The sequence below is a fragment of the Passer montanus genome, unplaced genomic scaffold (assembly GCF_014805655.1).
Source record: "Passer montanus isolate IOZ18808 unplaced genomic scaffold, ASM1480565v1 scaffold14, whole genome shotgun sequence".
Taxonomy (NCBI): Eukaryota; Metazoa; Chordata; class Aves; order Passeriformes; family Passeridae; genus Passer; species Passer montanus.
This window is the reverse complement of record NW_024360941.1, coordinates 7956063-7980269: the sequence shown is the minus strand read 5'-3', so window position 1 is coordinate 7980269 and position 24207 is coordinate 7956063. Positions and strand designations below refer to the sequence as shown.

Sequence of the window (24207 nt, the reverse complement as noted above, 5' to 3'; positions counted from 1 at the left end):
AGCTGTAGAACAGAAATCATTGTCCAAAGCACTTTCTGAACTTCAGAAAACGATAATAAAATTGGAAAAGTACTTGTCAGATTTGAAATGTAGTCTTAGCAAAGACTTTCTTTGCACGAACATGTTGTAAAAAGTATGTATTTAAATACTGAAAGTAAGGAGCTGCAGAAAAAGAGTATTTCTAAAAGTATATCAAATTAAAAAAAAAAGAGCATCTGGATGACAGTTTGCAAAATAATAATGTGATTTTAGGTACGCAATTCAACAGAAAATGTCAAGTAACCTTCCAATCTTTACACACACCTAGCTACATTAGGGTCATAAATTACATTCAAGGTTGAGAGCCTGTGATGCAAAGGAAAGGAAAAATGCACTGATCACCCAATTTTATGCCTTGAGCATGTCCAAAATTTTACACAAAAGTACATCCATTAAATATAAGTGGCTCCTATTACTGTGAGAGCCTTGTGATGGTGGAGTGATTCTATTTCTATATTATAAATATGAAATTGAGTATAGGAACTAAAATGTCAGATATTACAAAGTTGTTTCTACTTGCTTGAATAGCCCAGTGTTGCAAAACCACTGTCCTAGTCCTTTGCTAGAGTTACATGACTCTTCAGCTTTGTCCCACTTCAGGGAGGTCTGGAGATCACAGCTCTACACTGGAAGGCAAAGGACTCTTGGAGAGTAGGGAGTGGCCACACACCAAAACACTTCTAACTTCCTCAGATAGGTGCTAGGACTCTTGGTATCCAGTAAATAGCACTGGTTAGATAGCATTGGTTAAATTTTCCATCTTGATTTGCAATTCAATAGCAATGTTGTTAGGTCTCTCCTGCACCTTTCTCTCCTTTCTGCATCATAAAGTTACACCACCATAAAACTGCTCCAAGGAGCTCTGCAGTCCCTTCCAAATAGTTTTTTGACTGATATTTTCTTGTCTGGTTAAAAGTATGTTGCAGCTGGCATGAAACTGATGCCAGTTTTCAGATCAGCCATGTGATACCATGAATTGATACAATGTAAGTGCTGCCAGGAAATAAAGCGCAGTCATGCCCAGCAGGCCTGAACATATCAAACCTCCACGCTGAACTTCCACAGAGCTTTTAGCTCAGAGAGGCTATTAAATCATATAAACTGACATGCTGTATATCTCAGTCCATTATAGTAACAAGGTTATCCCATTAGTTTAAGTGGCAATTGCTTGGGTTAGGCAAACTCTGCTGGAGACCAGAGTGCCTGCACCATGGAAAGGAAGAGACACAGGGGAGCATGCTCTTGTGTCCCAAACCTACGTGTCCTGTAAGGGCAAGCTCTCAAACCTCTGCTGTGACAGAGGAATGAACCAGCAGGAGAGGATAAGCCACAAAGCAGATAAACATCTCTGGTCCTTCCTGTTTATAGACTACAATAAAACGTTCCAAGTGATCTTCAGTTTGGCTGAATGATCAAGACAGAAGCATCATCATGACATGATCACGATTCCACAATTGTCTGACAATTTCCCACCATGCAATTTGAGTTGCTTGCACAACCCCAGATGCACAGAGGAAAACAGCATGAAGCTTCAGAGCACGTTCAGGTAGTTGCATACAAATTGCAAGACAAAAATCACTACAATTGCTATGATGATCTGCAGTTGGGACAGATCAGTTGAATGCAATATAAAACCTCTCGTTTCTGTGGCACACGAGAAAGGGAAATCAAGAAGTTCACAGACTTAATGTCTGGATGAGGAGGCAACCTTATTAGAGGAGAAGTCCAGCTTCCATGCCTTTAAGGAGTCAGTATGTCCTGAAAAATAGTCACACAGATATTTCAAAAAATCGCTAATCTTAAAAGCGACATGAGATCCATTTATGGAATAGTTGTTAAGCTTTCCTATACGCTACAGTGAGCAGAGAAAAATATCCAATAATTCACATGGGAACTTTGACTGAAAATGTATTTTAAATGGCTGTAGTTCGGTTCAGTGAAACCTATAGGAAATTTGGCATGGCCAATGACAAACTATATGTGAATCAAACTGATAAAATTTGTGCATGAATGCTGCCTGATCCAGGTGCAGTTACAAATTTGTCATATGACTCCCCGGTCGGTGCTAGTACATCATCTGTACCTGAATTTGACACTGGAAGCTTTTGAGAGCATTTTATGGTCTTAAAGTCATAAACATCAAGCCAAATTGTGGTGTAAAGCTACTTGTTGTGAACAACTGCAGAGGCCCTGAGAATGGGTGAGAGTGTACATCTGAAAAAGCTGAGAGCTGCAGTGAAGCTCCAAGTTCTGTCACAGCAAAGGATGGAGATGCTGCCCCAAGTGGCACTGCAGGCACAGGAACAATAAATCCTGACTACACTTACATTCACACCACAAATGGATGAGAATGTCTCTTCTTCACAAGAGGGATTTTGAACTGGAAGACCATGTTGAGATAGATGGTGTCTAATGGGAGAGCACCTGGTCAAAACTGGCCACAGTGGAACACTATTAAAAAAAAAATTCAAATGTGGGAAAAGATTAATTCCAGAAGACTAGCTGAGCTAGCATTGGAGCTTAGCAAGACTCGCGCTCCTGTCATACCAAGAGCCTACCTGCCAACACTTCAGCTGGTTGTGTCAGCTGCAAACACGCTGCTCGTGTCTGCTGCAGCAGTACTTTGATCGTGCGTAGATGGAAAGCAAATGTACCATGCAGATAATACAACAACTGCTCTTAGGTCTTCTGTAGTTTGATCTGGTTTTATGTACATTATTTCTTAGGCTGATGTGACCTTTTCTGCTTCACACATATACTGCGCTGGCATTTTAAGTGAGGGGAAAAACTCATCAGCACACTTTTTGGATCATGCATCCATTATTTGCTGGTGTTTTATTAAAAATGCTGGCAATTTTCCAGTTCATTAGGGATCATCTCAGATCTGACTCTGCTGGCAAGAAACAAAACTATTACGGTACCAACAGTAAAATATTTAACCTAAATTAAAAAAAACCCAACCCTACTGCTTACAAAATAGTAGCATAATAATTATGGTGCTGGCTGAAGCAATTTCTACTTTTAGTGCATATGTAACTAAAAGAAAACTGTTCTGTATCTTTTATTTCACAGAAGCTGTCTTGGTCAATTAAGTTACTGATATGTAAAATGGTTTGCAACGTTTACAGTATTTGTTGTAAGCAAGGTATTAAAAACTTGAGGTCTCAGCAGAGAAGGCCATAGGAGAGAAGCAGTACTGACTTTGAATTAGAAAATAATCTTTCCCCTAAGCAAAATTCATAGTGATTATTTAAAACGTATCTATTCTCATTTGCCATTTTAGGCAGAGGATACTTTTAAGCAAGCATATTGTCCTAGCTCAGCCAGCCTTCAGTCCTGCTGGCATGTGTGGGGACAGAAATGAAAGTTCCTTGAGCAATGCTGCTATTCCAGCAGCATTGCTCTGATGTGCATCCTGTTATGGGGAAAACAAAGGAAGACTCTCACTGATTTGTGTAAGAACAGGGAGGTCTTTCCACCTGACAACTACTGAGATTACAGGAGATTTATAGGCTGCATGTCGTTCCTTGAGAAGCCATTTATCTGCCTGTGTCTCACTCTGGCAGGGCAAGGTGGGTATCAGCTGCTGCCATGCTGAGTGGAACAGCAGTTCATGCAAAGCCACCGTATCTATTCTGCCCTGCAAAACCCCTCATCTTTCTAGGAAGTTTCCTATGAGAGATTCCTCTTTAGTCTTGTCTTCACAACAAGATTCTACAAGATGCATACTACAAACAGCAAATGTGAAACAACTGATAAGCAACAGTTTAAATTAACAAATTTAAACTGTTGCCAAAACCCTGTGGCTACGCTGGCAATAGAGAAGTTTTACTTATACAGAATTTGAATGCTGAACCAAATTATACAAAGGTTACTTTCACTAAGTGCCAAGAAACTACAACGGCTCAGAGTACCAAGAAGACAGAGCAATTGAAGATCTAGCAGCTCTGGAGTGCTGTGTGATTGCACTAGCTGCATCTATGTTGTGGAATGGTGTAGCAGGGCATCTCACCCTTCAGAAGAGTTTATCTGTGTCTTGTTAGCTGGTGAACTCAGGGCATCTTGCCCTTCATGAGAGCTTGCTAACTGGTGAAATAACTCAATCAAGACAGCTTGTCTTGCAGTGACTTTTTTTTTGACGCCATGTTTCCAGCTGTCAATAGATATCTTGCTGTGGAAACAAGATCTAGAAAGATAAGCTGGAATTTCTGACAGACAGTTCACTTTACAAACTATAAAAGCTACACCAAACTTTCACAAAGCAGAAATCTTCTGCATGTTCCCTGGAAATGTGTGAGGCTTTGTCCCCAAAGCTGGGATGCCAGCTCTCCTGGGAGCTGAGAGAAAGGACTCTGTACACTATCATTATTTTGGTGGTAAATTACATTGACTCCCAATCTATACTAGTTTTTTGCTAGCTTTAATATAGGTATCTTGATATTGTGCACTGTTTTATGTAATCTACTAGTTCTCTTTGTTTTATGCTGTGTAATAAGTAACTCTGTTTATGACCTTTTGTCTGTGGTTGCCTATCTATTAAATAAATAGCTAATTTTATAATAAACCTGGTCTGCCATCCTTAGAACAGGATCCTCCAGACTGGAGTGATTTTAGGTGTAGGCCATACTAAATTTAAACTGCTGCCAAAAATCTGAGGCTAAAGCAGGGCTTGCCTGGATCTCCCACCCGATCAATGACAAGTGGTCACATTGGCACCTGATGCAAAGTACTTCATCAGCACTTACACTAATGCAAGATGAAGACTGAAGGGCCTGGATGGAGACAAGCGAAAAAGGAGCAAATAGAGTAATGAAAATGAGCCCACAAATGTCACAGTCACCTACTCCTCTCTGCAGGTCATTCCCTGGATATTAGGGTCAGAGACCCAGTTCTTCTGTTGCTATTGTTTCCACGTTTTGCTTTGGGAAGGGGAGATAATGAGGTTTCAAACTGCCATAACCTACAGTGTGGAGGTTCAGCCAGGGATAACGAGTATCAGAGCCTGCCCTACTGGAAGCCCTACTGGGATGTGCTTGTGTGAGAGACCTGGAGACTTTCTCACATTAGAACCATGTCTGTCTGTCCTTTCTCATTCGATAAGGATTAATCCAAGCTGATCCTTATATGAGAATAATTATAAGAAAAGAAAAGGAAAAAGGATGTACCTTCATGAAAAGAAGGAAGATAATTTCTGTGAACGAGTTTATCTCCACAATACTGGGGTCAGAGGCTGTCTTATCTAAAACTATTTACAAATCATCTTGACAGTGTTCAGGTTTAATAGCTGTGTGTTTAAGTTACAGCACTGCATATACAGCAACCATATCACCAGTTATAAACTAAGTATCTGCTGGTGTAACTTGGACTCAACTGCTGGTGCATATATTGCATCAATCTTCAGCAAATAAAACATTAAATAAAGTTTCTGTGAAATAAACAGAATACCTGTCATTGCAATCACTTCTTGCCTGATGCCAATACTCAACTACAAGTACGTGCCTGTCTCTTACGTACAATCACTGAGCTGGGTTGTGTTTCCATGCACAGCTTGTGAATTCTACAAATCACTGCCTTGATCTTTTTGCTAGTTTTCAGGTGTTTTCTTCTATTACCTTTCATTAGCAGAAAGTGGCCTATATGGAAATGTCTGGGTTTAGATTCTGCTACAGTTACACTTTTTGCTTGCCCTTTTTCATGTTCCCACTCTCCCCTTTATCGCTACTTACTCAAAGGGGTCGCTGGGATCAGCTCTCTGGAGCTCTGGAGGAATCGGGATTCGTTTGTAGTACATTTCCCAGTCAAAAGCTCCTCTCATGGCATCCCCCGCCTGCGCCTCGTAGCCAAAGTGATTGTGGTCAATGACATCGATCATAGGACACACGATGGTTTTGTGGTTAAGAGCAATCTGGTCTGAAAAATGAAAGTAGAAAATAGGAAACGGCATGTCTAGTCAAGTCATGTATCATATTACTGCAAAGTGAATCCCACTGGTTTCTGATGTTTGAAGATTGTTTGCTTTCTGCCCTGTGGCCCCCCAATAATTTCATTTTTCAAATCTGTATCAAACCTTTATTTAAAGTAGAATTAATGCAGTTGGGCAATGATTAGAAGTATTTACGGTTCTTTAAAGGGAAGCACATCCCCATGAGACCCACAGGAGTCTAGTCACCTGCATCTCTCTCTCATTGCTACTCTGAGCTGTCCCCAGTCTGTCAGCTATGGAACAAGCCAGCAAGAAAATGGTAAAAATACTCCCTCATCTGTGGGAAGTGTGTTTGGGAAGCCCCTGAGAGAGAGATTTATTCCTAAATGTGAATTTCAGCCCTTGCAACCACTCAGTCACTGTTCCTGTGGCTGTAGAACGCATCAGCTTTGAAATCAAATGCTCCAAATTAAAGGCAAACTCCAAAACAAAGAGAAAAACAGAGCTTGTGTCCTTTTTTTTGTACCAATCTTTGAGTCATAAAGAAAGCTCCACAGTATTATTTGTACCTGCTTTCTAAAGAATGAGGTTTAGTTTTGCTTAAAAAAAAAATAATTAGAACTGTGATACAAAATCAAATTCCCATCCCTAGCATTAGCTCAACATTAGCTCAGCTGAGCCTGAGACTGCTTTGGTGAGTCCTATTGCTTAATCCTACAGAGCTCCTCTGAAAAGAAAGACAAGTAAAGAAGACAGGCTAACATCAAGAACTAAGCAGAAGAATCATGGTTCTAAATAAGGAAGTACAAAAAAAACTTATAGCCATTCTGACAGGAAAGGACAGTAAAAACTACGTATGAACCCTCAAAAACCCCCTAAAATCTTAAAATTCCAAGTATAATAAAGCTCTTTCTCTGAATGGCAGCTTAGATCCTTTATATTATTTAGGACATTTTAGAGCCTATGTGGAAAATTTGGTTTTAAAAATTTTGTTTCTGTTTAAATTTCACTGATGCTTGATAATACCCTAAAAATAATCAAAGGGCTGAGTGCAGATTGAACACTTAGATAGGAAGGCAGGTAATACTGGTATAAAGATTAATAATACAGATTCTGCTTCCATGCGTCTGCGGGACTGGAGTTAAGAAAAAAAGATGATTTTCACAAAACATCTGAGTCTCTATTCTCAAAAGTTTAAGTTTAGAAACACTGTCCAAATCAGGGATCAAGGCTACTAGTGAGAAATTACTGTGACTGGAAGTTCAGCAGGTTTTTACATCCTTATTCTTTAACAGTGAAATAAATTTAAGGCACAGGATCTCACAAAATTCTAGGAAACTCATCACAGAGATAATGGCTGCATTACTGTTGCTATTGCCAAATATAATTACATTCACTGGTCCACTGTATAGAGTTATCTGTGATCATTATATAAAGTCACTTTTACATAATCTCTTTCCTGTGATGGCCCTCCTAATAGTTATAGGGCTTATAACAATCTGTCTCTGATCCCCCCTTCTAAATTGATTGGAGCAGAGAAACTAAATGGGATTGATTTTTCTGGAGCAGGTCAAAGGCAGACTCTTAATGCTTTAGCATCCTTCTCTTCATCTTTAATAGCTGCTATCTTTAAATGCACTGAAGGATTTGAAGTCTCCAAGTCACATGTAGAGATAGCTAGGGGGAGATTTTTTTGAGCAATGCTCAAGCTCAATCCCAGTCTTCATTTCTGCAACTCTCTCAGGAATTCTGCAAGTATGATGATGCTTACCTGCCTTAGTGTGTTTGTGCAGAGCTTACTTACCAGCCTCCAAAATATTTTAGAGATAAGGAACCAAAGGAAAATCTTGCTTTTTGATAAAACCAGGATGTTTGTAGTTGTGCACACCAAAAGACCAAACTTTCAGTCTCAATGTTTCCTTCAGTATGCTTAAAATAATTAATATTACATACATACTACTTAAGCTTTAATGTAGCCCCAGTATGAATTTAGGAAACAGAAAGAAAAAGCTGTAGGACTAACTTACATTTCACAAGTGTGCTGGTATCACAGACTTAGATACCCAAACACGCTGCTGCCTTTATCAGCCACTGCTCTTTCCTCCACCTGCTCCTAATGCCACACTGAAAGCCAGCTGAAATACTCTACAGTTTCTCTTGCATTGCCTTTACTCCTCATCCCCTTACAGATTCCTACTGGTCTGAAAATATCCATGCATTATTTCACTGCATGTAGGCTTCAGTTAAAGGGAAGAACAAACAGATAAGCATCGCCGTACATGCAAAAATCTTGTAGATTTCAGGGAAAGCCTGAGAACAGGAGGGGACATTGCTCAGAGCTTTCTCCCAAGAAATTTTAACCAATATATACATACATATTTGGATTCAGCACTTTTAGGATCAAGCAGAGTAAGCATATATGGCAATAAATATAAGTTTTAAATAACGGATGAGTCACTATCTCAAAAATATAGGCTTTATCTCTATGAGAAACAGGTACCCTTTTAATTTCAAGTGCACGTTTCAAACTGGGCTGGTTAAAGTAACAATGCCAAATTGCAAATAGTCTTTTTTGGGGAATTTTTCAACGTAAATATTTTTATTGTCGTACTTTAATATGTAATTACAGGTAATTATAATTAATTGTAATTCAGACAAAATTTGAGTGATTCAGCAAATTATCTCTTGTTTTCTGAGTTGCCATAAGTACTTGTACCCTCAGTTTCTCCACTGTCAAGCAATACATCGTATACATGTTGTGAAGATTGATAACATGCAGGTGTTTTGACAACTTTTGACAACTTTTTTTTTCTAAGCGTAATCCAAACATGATATATTTTTAATTCTTCATCAGGAAAGGAATCTGTTTTAACAAACCTACTTCTGGTAGACTATGCCACTACTGATCTACTGTCTGTGTCTCCTCTCACTGCTCCTGCAGCAACATCAGCAGAAGGAAATATGTGCCTGCACCTTTCTGGTTTGCCACTCAGTTTCTTACCTGCAATAACTGTGACTTCACACTGCACTGAACTGTCAGCTGCTGGAGTCCAAGCCACATCTTTCCTTCTGCTGAGGAGTGACAACAAACAGCTGTTTGCCAACCTTTTTACATCACTACAGCTCCCTACTCAGCAAGCATCAGTCAAAACTCTAGTTTCTCAGAATGTCTTACCTAAGCTTAAGAGCTCATTTAAGCAAAGAAATAAACTAAATAAAGCTTAAAGAAAATCAAGACATTTTACCCCCATTTTTAAGAAAACAAAGCAAAAGATTGTAACTGGAAACAACTGCGGCTCAGCTCCACAAGGTGATTTGGATACCCTAAAAGCACTGAAATAACTCAGTCTTTCTTTGGCCTAAAAGCTGATAGTTAATTCTGAAAATGTAAGTTAGATACTTAAATAGATCTGAGAACCATCTTTAAGTGCTTGTTCTTGGTTCCTCACCCCACCTCCCCAGCATCTAACTTTCATCATTTGTAACAAAACCTGGTTTAGAACAGTGGAAGCCACTGCTCCTCTCAGTAAAGACTGCCAGTCCAGACAAGGGCTGAGCCATGTACTTGTTGAGGATTTTTCACTACACACACCAGATGCAATCAGAGCTAAAACAGGGCAGCTTCAAAGCAATAAACACTCAACACGTCCTCTGTTGTGGTTTCCTTGAATGACTTTCAGTCACATGCAGTGCTGAGTGAATCACAAAATGTAACTTCAGATAAACATTTGAAAACATACATTAACTTCACTATTATTACCAGCCAGGTGTCATCTGATTTCACTATAGTAAATATATGCCATCTCAAGTTTGTAAGAAAATTCTCTCGTTCCTTTAGAGAAAAAGGGCACAGGGAAAACATACTAGATGTGTGTTTATTTTCTATTTGTCCTTTATGTAATGCTCTACTTTTTTTTTTTTTTTTTCAAAATAAAACAGATTTGATTCTGGGCTTCACTATTCCTCAACACTCATTTCTAGGTCCTCTGGCTGGTTGGTTATCTACAGGTATTGTACTATATATTGAATAAGAAAGATTTCACTCCTCTTGAGAACTGAGGGGCACTGATGCAGTCGCTCTCATCTTTCCAGTTTTTGGTTTGAGGCTGAGGGTTCAATACCCAACTGCAACCTGGCTGCAATTATGAATCCTTTGATGCCAATCTATTTAATTTTTGGTTTTTACAGGGCGAATGCTAGCTAAATGTATGGAACAGATTTTCTCATGGAACATCACATAGGCTAGGGGATCAAGCCCAGCCAGGATGAATTTATGTAAGTCTGGTCCTGCCTGACTAACATGATCTTCAGCAGGTAACCTCCTAGTGGATATGGGAAAAGGCTGTGGATATTGTCTACCTGGAGTTCAATAAAGCCTTTGATACTGTCTCTCACAGCACTCCCCTGGATAAGCAGGCAGCTTAGAAAGGTGCACTCTTGACTAGATAAAAAAGTGGCTGGATGGCCAACCCAGAGAGTCGTGGTGAATGAAGTTAAATCCAGTTGGTGGAAGATTGGAAGTGTTGTTCCCCAGGGAATCAATACTGGGCCAGTCCTTTTTAACATCTTTATTGATGACCTAGATGAGGGGATCAAGTGCACCCTCAGTCAGGTTGCAGATGACACCAAGTTGGATGGGAGTGTCAATCTGCTGGAGGGCAGGAAGGTTCTGCAGAGGGATCTGGACAGGCTGGATCAAGAACTGAGGCCCTTGGGTTATAACAACCCCATGCAGCGCTACAGGCCTACAGATGCACATCTGGGAAGCTGCCCAGAGGAAAAGGGACTGGGATGCTGGTTGGCAGTGGCTGAACATAAGCCAGCTGTGCCCAGATGGCAAAGGAAGCCAATGACATCCTGGTCTGTGTCAGAAATAGTGCAGTCAGCACAACCTGGGCAGGGATTGTCTGTACTTGGCACTTGTGAGGCTGCACATCAAATTCTGTTTCCAGTTCTGGGCCCCTCCATACAGGAAGGACAATCAGGGGCTGGAGTGAGTTCACACAAGGGCAACAGAGCTGGTGAAGGGTCTCGAGTACAAGTCCTATAAGGAGGAACTGAGGGACCTGAGGTTTTTACCCTGGAGAAAAAGAGGCTCATGGAAGACCTTATCCCTCTTTACAACAGCCTGAAAGCAGGTGGTAGGGAGGTGGGGGTCAGTCTCTTTTCCTAGTGACAGAACAAGGGGAACAAGGCCTCAACTTGGATTTCTCTCTGTTCCTTTATGACATTTCTGGTTTACATGAAGACACTGAGGTTATTTTTAAAAATGCAGATGTGATTGATGGCAAGGGGATAACAAGGGGAACAACTGTATGCATGACTTGGTATGGAAGCTAAGAAGGATAAAAATTTGGATTTTTAGATCATTATCTTATTGCTGATCTGAAGAGCAACTAGTTAATAGTATTTTTCTTGGTCTCTACTGATAGCTCATTAGAAGAATGCACATGTTGCTGCAAATGCTTTATCAGCTTACTGTATGGCCCAAGAGTCCTAACATCAGAATTCAAGGAACAATAACCATTAATTAACAAAACCATAACCTTCTGTGTACTTACAGCAGACTTTTTTAATGAATACAAATTTCTTTTTTAGGCAACTCAGAAATTTTCTTTGGTTATGGTAGCAAAAAGCACTCACTTTGCAAAGCATATATACTTTGCAAGTATATATGGTGTGTAGAAAAGAGAACATTGTTTCCAGAAGTGAAATCCTAGACTACAACAATTTATTCTTTCCATTCCTTTAACTAATGGAGCTTTTCTGGCTGCAGCTGGAATCCAGCAAAACAGTCAATAGCAAATCATTCTTTCTGAGCTTCCCATTGTGAATGCTATTGCTATTGGATTTAACACTGAGGCCTTGGTTATATTTACAGCAAAAACTGTTCTAATGCAACGTGAAAAACTAGGAAGGAGTACAACACCTGCATAACAAACCACTTCAGGTGTATAGTAAGGACATAATATTATACTAGATAAAGCAATGTATTTAGTAGTAGCAATAATACAATAAATTGTAACTATTATAAGCTGAAGCATTACTGCAAGATTTTACAAATTCTTTAATCTCAAGAAACAAAATGCAGCTGCTCACATTTCTTGGAGTTCTCTCTCACAACTGACACATCAGACAGATCAGAACTTCAGCAGAACTCTGAACACTTTGATGTCTAACTTACTGTGGGACACAGCTTCAGTTATTGGTTGTATGTTCTGATTTTAATGTCTGATGAATGCTAATGCACTTACTAAGCAAGGGGGGCAGCCAGTTCACGTTGACTTCGCAGTGGGAATCCAGAAATGTCAGGACCTCTCCTCTGGCCAGCGAGGCTCCCAGCAGCCTGGTCCGAATGAGCCCTTCTCGTTTCTTGGTGCGCACAATCCTCACCTTGGCAAAGCGGACCATGTACTCCTCCAGCTTCTCTTTCAAATGTTCTACAAAGAAGGGCAAAAAAAAAAGCATCAGCGGTGCCAGGCCTGGAGGAGCCAACAGAAGAACAGGTTGGTGTACAACCTGCAAGCTGCTTATCTACTTCCATCTCTAGTCACTTCAAGTCCTCCAAACTCTGCCACAAATCCTCCTGAGATGGTTCAGAAAGTGCAAAAATTCTCTCTTTTATCACACAGAGAAAGACACTGACACTCTGCTGCAGTTGTTGCTGGCAACCTCCCATCCACAATATAATGGCCAAAACAGCTGCAGGATATTCATCCATTCCCTGGCTCCTGCAGCCCAGGGCCATATACACATTCTGGCATGTCATTTTTTAAACAGTGACCTTTCCAAGTCAGTTCCCTATATCGACTTATTGTGAAGAACTATGCATTGAAATAAATTTAAAAAATAAAACTAGCACAGTGGGATTGTTTTTGTAATGGGAAGGGAAACAGACATGAAGGAAGATCTTAATAGCTAGATACCAGCATGAAGCACACAGACAGCTGACTTCCTAATAAAATTAGGCTGAAATGTAGAGTAGTTGATAGGTTCTCTGATCTGTAAAATCTGGTTCTGTTTGTATCGCTAAACACCATCTTTGGGAATATTTTTTCTTCTGACAAGAAATGCACACTAAGAATCGTAAAAAAACCCAACAACAAAAAAACACCCTACAGTTTTGCCTCTTCCTAAACATATCTAAAACACAAGTCCTGATCTTTTGTCTTTGCTATAACAGCTCAGCTTGCCACTCGTTACTTTGGAAAAGTATGGTAATTTCATTCATCAGGGGAAAAGGGAAAGAAAAGCTTAGTCTCTAATAATTGAAAATGTTGACAAGCTACCTTTAGTGATGCTAAGGATAGCAAGCTAGGTCTCGTGGAAATGGCTTTGTCAGGTTATGCTTGTTTCTGATATCAGCTACTAATTATTTGGAAATTTATGGACAACACAGGCCTTATCCTGTTCTTACATCATTACAAATTGCAAGAAGTTTGCTGTGGACTAGCCAAAAGGATTTCCATTTAGCAGTATCCTGGAGTATATAATGCTGACATATAAATTTAAGGCAATGAGGAAACAAGTCACAGCACAGACAACACAGGATCTTGTGCAAAAATAAAATTAAACTCCAGTGATATAGAGCGCCCTCGACATGTTTATTTTCATCTTGTTTTTTTCCTAGCTGACAAACACATACAACTTTTCAAAGCTACCTGCAGATGTGGAAGAAGCATAACACTGGTGTGTACTTAGTGGAAGACTACTACATGGGATGGTCCTCTATACTGAGGAATCCTGATGCACACTGGCACAGAAGAGGGTCTGGGAACATCCCACAGCAAGGATTACAGAACAGGTTGGAGCCTCTGGGAGGAGAAACTCAACACTCTTGAGGCATCCTGAGTCAAGGGAGAGGTTTGTGCTCATTGTATTGCCTGGGAGAAGTATTAAGTCTATGAGGAAAGCCAAGTCTGAGACAAAAAAAAGAACAAACCACATTCAGATAAATATAGAAAGTTTTTGTCTTTTGCTCTGTGGCTGACTGTAGAATGCACATTTAAATTCCTAAATAAGAAGGAAATAATTATCCCTTTTTCAATCCCATTTCACTATTTACATACTCAATAAAATCCCAACAGTAACAGTGTCAAGAGATGTTCTGTGCCTTGAATGGTGGGTTTTCCATGACGACTCATGTTCACAGGACAAGGCCGGTGTGCTACTCTGATGCATTTTAGCTACCAGCTGCAATTCAGTTTTGTGACTGAACTGAGGTTTATTCAAGTCCTGGATCATTTTGTGCCCACAGGCAAAACTGTTTAAAGTGTATATTTATTGAACTGTTTTTCTCTTTTTATGAGCTCCATTGAGACTATTCCCATAGCGCAGAAATATAGAAGAAGGGAAATAGACCTTAAAAACAAAGATAACAAAGACCTTGCAGGTAATATAAGAAAGTCTGTTAGGGCTGTCAGTCTGGATTTTTTTCTATATTGTAAATTGTATCATCTAATAGCCACGAAAAATGAAAAAGCTCCAAAGTGACAGGTCATTATATATTTCCAAAGTAAATCAAATCTAATCAGTTAGGTAGCATAGGTTCTGTTAGTCCTCAGACACCAGAAATTTCCTGCAGTTCCTGAAGGTCACCTAACCCTTCTCCTCTTCCATCCACAAGTCTTCAGTTTGTTTGCACTGAATAGTGCACAGGGACCCAGCACCAAGAGCAAGTCCACATTGCTGCACATTGTTCAGACAAGCACTAAAAAAGAACTGGGTTGCTCAGCCAGAACATACCTCTCTAACTCTGGAAGCAGCAGCCACTAAATGCCTTGGCTATAGCACAAATCCCCCATTATCACCAGCCTACCCTCGCAGATGGGTTCACTGATGAGATTCTACGTGATCAGAGGAGTTGACCAGCTACTACATTCCTCTGAATTTCATTATGTGTCAGACACAATTGCTTTACTCTTCCCTGTTTTTTGGCAGTTCCCCTCTTTTTAAGTGAAGGCAGCTACCAAGAAAGCACCTAAATACTCTGATGGAGAGAAGCAGGAGCCTTACTTGGACAATCCAAATTGTCTGTGGTGTTGGTATGCTGCCTGGTGCCTGTAAGCACACGTGAGTTGGGCCTTCACTAGTTGGGTGTCACAATGGTCTCCTTACAGCAGACAGCTTGAATATAGCCACCACTGCTGCTTCAATGAACTCCTGCAAACACACCCTTTTCATGCATTCTGATCATTAACACTTCTCTCGAGCAAAATTAATTCACTGAAATTCAGTCTCATACAAAGGAATTAATTTCATTCCTTCCACATCTTTAAGTGAGCAAATTCTGAAGGCTGAGTGCCTATCGCCTCAAGAAAACACTTCAGGGAGAGACGATGTAAACTATCAAATTATGATACATTCTTTTCTGTTCTTATATCAATTGCTAAATAACAATAGAGTTGAATAATATGATTTGATTGTCATTAGTTGTATTGGAGCTTGAAATCTATTAAACCTATGGTCATTCCTACTGTTCTTTCATTGCTTTAGATTCCTTGCAAACTCAGGGAAACGGTCTCTCAAATTTTAGGTTTTTTTCCCTTTGGCTGAAACTCTGTGGAACAAACAAAAGCTCTGTACCACCTTCCTCCCTCTCTCCCAGATAGCTCTTGATGCATTTCAGACAGCATGTCACCTGATTTGTGAAGAACAGCATTAAAACATCCAGCACATCTTTTGATGCCAGAATTACATATCCCAAAATTATTTTCATCTATTCAATTAGTCCCTTGACCGAATGATTTTATTATTTTCTTCTAGTTGCTAAGGAACAAGTCAAAAAAAAGAAGAAACACACAAATAAAATTTGCACATTTGTTTACACAGAATTTTAAATGTATCCTCATTTAGACATATCTGGAAGTAGTAATGAAGAAAACAAAAGTAATGACTTGTGAATTTTACAAAGCTTAATTAGACAAGTGACATTTAAAGACCAGGTCTACATACAAACCAAAGTATATGGATTACTAGAGAGATGTAAGGGATCTATATTTTCTAAACCTACATGTTAGTAACATCCTAACAGTAAGTCATGACATAGTCAAATACAGGCCTCCAAGAATATCTACTGTGTCTTTAGTTTTAAGATATGGCAAGAAGGTGGTTTGGGTATTTATTTGGGAAAAAAAATTCACAATAACTAAAATAACTATAAAAACATCACAAAGTATTTGAGTTCAATGACCAAGTCCAATATGGTTGTGAGAATGAAATATCTTAAGGTGAAGGAAACAAATTCCCTTTTGGATCCATAACTAACAATTTTTTAAACTTAAATCATTATAAAAGTGATCACATACTTTAATTTGTCCCACAATGTCCTACAATTTGTTTCAAATTTTACCAATCTCTAAAAGCAAAAATAAACACAGAGTAACAGCCAGAGACAGTAGAACAGTAGTAGTTTTAAATAAACGGTAGTATTTTCTACTATCAATATAAATAGTAAAAACATATATTTCATTTTGAACCACATTTTTGATTAAAAAAATATCACTGTTTGCGATTACTAACAAATTTAGATTTTAAAAATCTTGTCTTTTGCCAAACCTACTAGAATAAACTTTCCCTTTTCACAGAAATCCATAAATTTCCCTCACAGATGAGAGCACCAAATATTTTATTTCCAATAGGACAACTGCATTTTTTCACAGATCCTAACTATTTTATTGCTAATACTATCTGCAGAAGCAGCATCTCACACACAAACCCTGTATGTTACACATATACATTTACATCTAAGCAAACTCAAGTAGACAAGTAAACATGCATGAATCAATGTTAGCACAAAACTAATTCTAGAGAAATTATTTTAAAGAAATTATAATGCAGTGCATAAAATAGAAAGCAACCTGTAATAAAAAGACATTTAAATGTTCAGAGGACAGCACATTCTGCCCATTCATTACCAAAGGAAACCGTTTGAACAGATTTGCCATGACAATAGAACAGGGAAGTAGGATGGTTTAATTTATATTCTGTAGTATTATATAAATTCCACTTTCAGAACTGGGTATGAAAAAGAAGCCAGTATTTAAATTCTACAGTAAGCTATAAATGGCACTTTTTGCATATAAAGAAGCCAAGGCTCCTTCCATTAGATATAGGAGCAAATATCTAATTTGTAATTGAAAAGAAAATACATCACACTTTTCTTTCTAGTGCTGATCAAATGAATCCCTGAATCATAAGTTTGACACATGCCAGGCACCTGCTAGGGCAAGAGCTGGCACAAGCAGTGACAAATAAAGAATAATGCATGGACAGGCTGTTTACAGGCTGTCACTGCTCTGACAAGTGATGATAAAGGGAAGCATTATGTCTCTTCTAGTGGCAGCCTGTAAACAAATTCTCCATTGTAATTGTTCTGCATGGGCCTCCTCTGTCTTCATTTAAAGTCTGGAGAAGTTTTTCTAAAATAATAGCAGAAACACAATTGCTTGATGATAATAATTAAAGATCTACTCAAGCAGAGTACCTGGGCACCTATTTACTTAATTTGGTGCCCAGAAATAAACTGGAAACCAGGGTTGTGTCTTTGTCAGGAAAAAAATCATGTAGTAGTAAAAAGCAGAACTGAAATTCTCCTCTCATGTTGGGACGCATACAGAGAGTCTTTCATTATCACATTAGTACCCATGTTACTGTGTGATAAGAAATGTTCCTCCAGGGCTATTGAGAATGAGTCAGGGAGACTTAAAAGATTATGTGAAAGCCAGAGCTGGTCTTCAGGATGTGCTTGACTGCAGTATGGACCATGTAAAAGGAAGGAAAATACAAAGAAAATGAAGCATTTTGTTAAGCCCCACTTCAGCCCAGCCAGGCAAGACCACCCCAAATCTTTGCCTGTAACAGAGCCCTTCTCCACCTGTAGCACCTCAAATTTCTGCTCAGTAGTACTACTTAACAATTTCTGTTAAGGATCACTGATCAGCAAATTATCAAATAATGAAGAGCAGCTACAGAGTCTGCTAAATGCCTGGATAAACAATTATAACTACATATGTTTATTTCTAACCTGAATTGACTGAGAGGTATGTAATTCCATGCTCTGGAATTCCCAACATGAACCATATGAAAATAGTCCAAAAAAACCTTACAGTAACAGTATAAAGTAAAAGTATATTGGCCTCTCCTGTTAGCACAGGAATATGGGAGGAAGCAATGCGGCCAAAATGTTAGTAGTCTGTGCCTTAGGTCAGTAAAACAATACATAAACCAATATTTCCCTTGGTGAAAATTAAAGCAGTGAAATGGCTATTTTGCCTTGCAACATCCACAAGGCCAGCTTCTTTGAGGCCAGCTCAAGAAGATTTTTCTCTATTGTTTTTACTCTCTGGCTTTTACTCACAAACAGCTTTGTGCCAATATGCACAGACAGACCTGCAAGTAAACTTATGCACCCTCCATGGCTCTCATAGTGAGAAGAATTCCATCACCTTATGTTCCTTTCTGCAAGATGGGATTATCTTCCCAGGTAAAATTAGCAAGGATATCCTTCTTTTGTTTCCTGTAGCCTTGAACATACCTTTTTCCCAGAACAGCTTCATCTTTTGATGACTGACTCAAGCTCGACAGAAAATACATAAAGGAAATTCAGTGGCCTATGGTTATTCAGTTATTCCTTGTGTTCTGCTGCAAGTGACAAAATAGCCCTCTCCAGTGCATTGCCATTGTTTTTACTTTCACTGCCTGTATGTATGTTACCATAAAAACAAATCAGTCTGAACAGAGAATACAAGGTGAGCCTATGAATTTCAGTACATCATATTCCTTTCTTCTAGTCTCCCTTTAAGTTTCTTATTTGCAGAAGGTTGATTTGAAGTGCTGGTTAAACACAGAAGGGTTACACAGTCAGCTGCCACTTTCATAGCCAAGTAAAAGTCTACAAGAAGGACAAGTCTCCTGGTTATAACTCTGGGTAAACTAATCCATTGCTGCACTCTTGTTCTTGTGAATAAGTCTTTTGTAAAGTCCAAACTGAATCTTCCAAGCTGCATCCTGCCTCATACCATCTGCCAGTATCAGGAGGAATTTAGTTTTGTCATCTCTGCAATTCCCATTCAAGTTCCCGTGGGCAGACGTTAGATCAGCATTTAGCTACTGCTTTGCCAGACTAAACAAGCCCAGGTTTGTCAGCCTCTTCTCAAAGGTCACATACTTTTGGCCCATGACAGTCCTGCCAGTCCTCAGCTAAGCTGACTCCAGCTGTAGTCCTTCTTGAACTGCAGAGCCCAAAACTGGATGCAGAATTACAGTTCTGTGCAGAAGCAATGTTGTAAAAAGCATAATTTAATTTTATCTGATTACTCTCATCCTAGCACATCCCAATCCAGTTTGCCTTCCCGGTGATACAAGGTGAACACTTTCTCCTATAAACTTGGTACCCACTATGACCTTTGCAGGTCCATCACACCAGCTACCCAGTTTGCATCTTTACTGGTACATGGAGTTATTCACCTGGGTGCAGAATCTACCACTCCTTGTTGAACTTAATGAGATTTCTTTTGCCCAATCCTCGAGCTTCTTATATTATTTAATGTGTCAGTTCCTGTCTCTGTTCTTGTATCATACACCTATTTGCTGAGGGCACACTGTCTCATCATGCAGGTTACCAATCACTAACATTGACCTCAGTATTTACCTAAGCTGTTCTCCCAATTAGTCCTGACCAAGGAAATCTGGAAGAAAGAGGGGGAAGTTTTCTGCCTAACAGAATTTAATATATGATCCATAGCCATTCCAGACAGCAAGAAGCTCCAGAAGCAGACAGGCAGTGTGGAAACTGGTATGGTAAGTTCTGATACAGACTGATAAATAAGAGAAAAATTAATATCTACTTAATAGCAAGCAATTGGCTAATTTTAGCTCTAGATAACCCATTCCTTCCAAACAGTTTTGCACACCAAAGACTGCCATCACTTGAGATCGCCATGTATTTACTGCTAATCTGGAAATAGCACTGCTTAGAGACACTTGTGACAAACAGTTGGAAGCTTAGTTTTGCTGCGATGTTTGGGTTAACTGGTTTGAGTCAAGCTAAAATGCAATCTCTTTTTTTCTGGTATTAATAATGAGTCAAGCTAAAATGTGATTTCTGATGTTAATAATGACTCAAAGTCCTTGCATGACATACTACAAGGCTGTGGAGAGTATCCTGAATGTGCAATCGTTCTGTTCATTTCTTGCACTTCAATGACTATGAACTCCCAGACAGCACCCTCATTTTGATGCTCAATTTCAACTACAGCCTGTTAAAGTTGAAAGAACCTCCAAACTCCATAGTAAATGCACATTCTTTCAACATGGAAAGGTCAGCATTACTAAGAGCAAGAGGCTGAACAGAGCAGATGAATACAGCTTGATTTCATTAATGATAGACTTAAGGTAAACTTCTCTGAGCAAATCTTTGTTGCGCATGGGCTTTCATACAGTCATGAAAGGAGTGACGGGGACTGCAGAATCTGAGAGGCAAGCTGGATTTGCTAAGACTTCCCCAACTATAGAGACATTCAATAGAGGCATGCAGAGATCCTGGTACTTCTTTGTTCCACTTCCCTGAGCCCAGATAATTGTGACTTACCAGTCATTCTGTCACCAGCAGAGAAGTGCCTTTGTCAACAAGATGAGCGTTCAGGTAATTGAACACCTAGATATGAGGTATGGTGACTGCTTACACAGATGCCACAGAAGCATCATTAAATTCTTGAGATACTTTTTCATTTTAGCAAAAGGTTTTTTTTCATTCTAGATTTTGGAACAGGAAAAGGAGTGAAACACTTCATTTTCAGGTTGCAGTAATGCAGCACAGTACATCAAACCACCTCATAAGCATCTAGGGCTGGTTTGATAGCTGGTCGGTAGTACTGACACAGCTTCAAGTTTTCCTTCCTTATAAGGAAACAATGAAAGATTTTTTAAGGGATTTATTCCAACTGCCAGGTCTATGAGGTAGTTCTTGAAACTTTCAATGGCATATAGTATGTTAGCATGTCTTTTGTACAGCTGATAGCAGGTTCCTTCATTTGCAGAACATTTTGCTCCCTGGAATTGCTTTACCAGAAGAGCAGCATGGATGATGGAATAAACTTCAATCAAACTGGGAAGAATTTCTTCATATAGGTCATTCTCTGAAAACAACTACATAGCACAGACCTGTCAAAAAAGTGACCTTGCTGCATTAAAATTTGATTATTTTTAACAGGTCAGTTTTACTACAGAGGTATTTATACAGTAACTTGTACCCAAGGGAAATATATTGTGAGGTTTCTTCCAGGCTGCAAGGCCAATTAGAAGGTTATTTGGAAGTGAATCCATGAAAGATAAACTTTTCTTGAGATCAATATATTACTCACACATGCTATTCTCTTTCTTTCACAGTCACAATTTTGCATCCTGAAAATATTGATTGTTAAAAATCGTAAATGATGACCTGTCAAGCAGCACTTTTGTAATGTATTTTTAACACTGCAAACAGCCTTGCAGATTTTGAGACCTGTATTTATACTGACATTTTCTCTGTTTTGCCTAGAACTATCTTTGACATACTTTTAGTTCTTGCTCCAAAATATATCACTAACTTTTGCAATAGGTGTTGTCTCCAGAGAACAGTTTTCCCTCATTACACCTTTTTTAACCTCTCAAATGCCAAGGACAGTTTGTATTGGAGAACTGGTAAAACACCACTGTGAGGATGGTATTGACCTTATATTTGCAGAGCATGGTCACACTGGTCCTTAGGAGGACTGGAAATAGGAGTCACAGAACACATGTAATTACTTTTTAAGTGGCATCAGATTCTGGTACAGTTCCCTACATGGAACACTTATTTCCCAGAGTAATTCTACTGACATTCTAACATGTTGCAAACCTTAGGCTTGACTAACCTGAAGGTACTGGAATATGGCTGTCTATTCAGAGAATCTTTGAATAACCTCCTGACTAACTGAAAGCACTGTACTTCTGTAGTGCTTTTCCATTCTATGTGCTAACCATCACAGGTTGGTCAGGTTCTAAACAGAGCTTGAAGTGAGTCCTTTTCCTTAAGAATTCAGTGAGGTTTTTTTCCTGAGTGCACACAATTTTTGATGTAAATAAGAGAAGCCCTTGAAATATACTTTGAAACTCAGATTTCAAAACACGAAAGAGATCATGGGCAATATCTTATTTATTGCCTTCGAAATTTGATATTATATCAAGAATATAATAAAGTTGTCTTCCTTTGATACAACCATTGTATCTATCTTTTTCTTTTTAAAAATGCCCTCTCCGATGGAGGAACTGGAGTTCTGAGGTACCAAATCTTTCCTGTGGAATGATGAATTTACCTATGCTCTGCATAGTGCAACAGGATAAAACATGTAGATGCTCAATGAGGTTTCTCTGACCTACTGAAAGAGGCCTCAAATTCCTAACAGTGCAAATGCTAGAAGCATGGAGCCATAGACCTCTAATCATCCTCTGTATCTCCCGAATTCTATTTCCTATAACAAAGCACCTGGCAATACTTGACTTTTTTTTTTTTACAGGTGGAATGCAGGCCTTCAGAAGATCCAGGAACATTTATTGATGAAGCATGTATCCAGCTCCTTCTCTAAATTGCTGCATTTCATCATCCAAACATTTTCTTTTCTTATCTGTTATTTCAAGAGTTTTTCCTTTTGCAATTTTGTCCAGAGTGGAAATACAACCCTTTTTCTGATACTTTGAAACGAAAAAGTTTCTGGCTTTTCCTAAGCTAGAACTGTAGTTCTCAAAACTGTTTAAATCATTTAACTGCCGAAGTTAGCCCTGTTAGTTGCATAACCTTTGCACTCACTGCTATGTCGAGGAGCACAGTGAAAGGAGATGGAGTTATTATTGCTGAAGAGGTTTTATGAAAGCTGTAGTTCATGGAAATTTTCTGACAACCTACTGGCAAAGAAAAGCAATCAATTTAAGTAATGTTTTTTAGATTAGGTCAGGTACCTTGTTTACGCCATTTCATTATTTGCAACAAACAGTTTGCTTCCAAAATTAGGTCTATTGAAATCTTACAGTGAAAGAGTTGTTTTGGTTGCATACTTTGAAGCATGAGAATTAATTATCAAAAAGGAAACCATTCTCTGTTCACAGACTATCTGCTATGATGATGTTCCTCTACATAATGAGGCAAACACTGATGCATAATTAGGCATCTTCTAACATCAATGTGAGCTATTAATCAAACAAGAACACCGTGTTTTATCATAGATATAGGATCCGCTTTTCACTTTTTATTTTAAACAAGAAAAAGAATAAATAAAAGAGCTGCTACATAAGTCAAGCTTCAGAAAGGGAGACATCGAATTCTTTCATTTCTTTGTTATGATTTTCTCCCTTTGTTTTAAACATTGAACCAACCTGTCTTTTCCTATATCTCTCAGTTGTCACAACTGTTCTGCAGGTTCACTAATGCTCTTCACATTCTCTTTAGTCTGGCAGGTTGCCTCATTAAGGGTAAGAAAGAGAACGACATACTGAATATTAAATGAACATCTAAGACCTAAAGGTTAACTAATTAAATAAATAAATATTATATTGAATATTAACTAGTAGATCCAAGCTCCAGGCATTTTTCATACAATGACAAAGGGATTAGGCTTAGACTACACCCATACATTTCTATACATCTTATTTGGAATACTCCTTCACCACTTTCCCTCACCCAAACAGCTGCCTGTTTTGCAGCATCAAAAACAGGATATAGCACAGTATTTTTTACTTTACATGGCAACAAAGTTTATGGCAATAAAGTAACCTGTGGGTATAAGGAATAAGGATGGCATGGACTGTTCCTAATCTCTCTGGAAAACAGAGCTTTAGGCTTGTTTCATCTTCCTATGGACAGACACATGAATCCAGATTCAAACACAAGACTTGGTACATCTGGCTATACATTTTACTTGTATAAACACAGTATTGTCCTAGTGATTCATATCTTTCATAAGTAAAGGCTTAATGGACTAGCCACTATCAAGTACAATACAAATCATTGCCATGATCATGGTTACTTGCTCTTAGAAAGTGTAAAGCTATTTCAAAACTGGAATGGTTATGTCTGCTTTACAGCATTTTACTGACCCTTAAAGATGGACAAAATGCTGTAATTCTGAACACAATTGCTACACCTTTATTACTGTTAAAAAACCTGCAGGTTATGGTTTTAATAGAGCACATAACCTTTGTACTTCATATTTCCTTGATATTTCCTCAACAAA

At 38.8% G+C, this 24207-nt stretch overlaps 1 protein-coding gene across 1 annotated transcript in view; it reads right to left on the bottom strand.

The window, feature by feature from the left end:
* Nucleotides 1-24207, bottom strand: part of GALNTL6 (polypeptide N-acetylgalactosaminyltransferase like 6) — a 430883-nt gene that overhangs the window by 63620 nt on the left and 343056 nt on the right. Inside the window, exons 5-6 of the mRNA XM_039700070.1 lie at nt 12217-12402; nt 5766-5949 (exon numbers count right to left, since the gene is read on the bottom strand). Coding sequence (XP_039556004.1) covers nt 5766-5949; nt 12217-12402 — 370 coding nt within the window. The remainder of the gene's footprint in view (nt 1-5765; nt 5950-12216; nt 12403-24207) is intronic.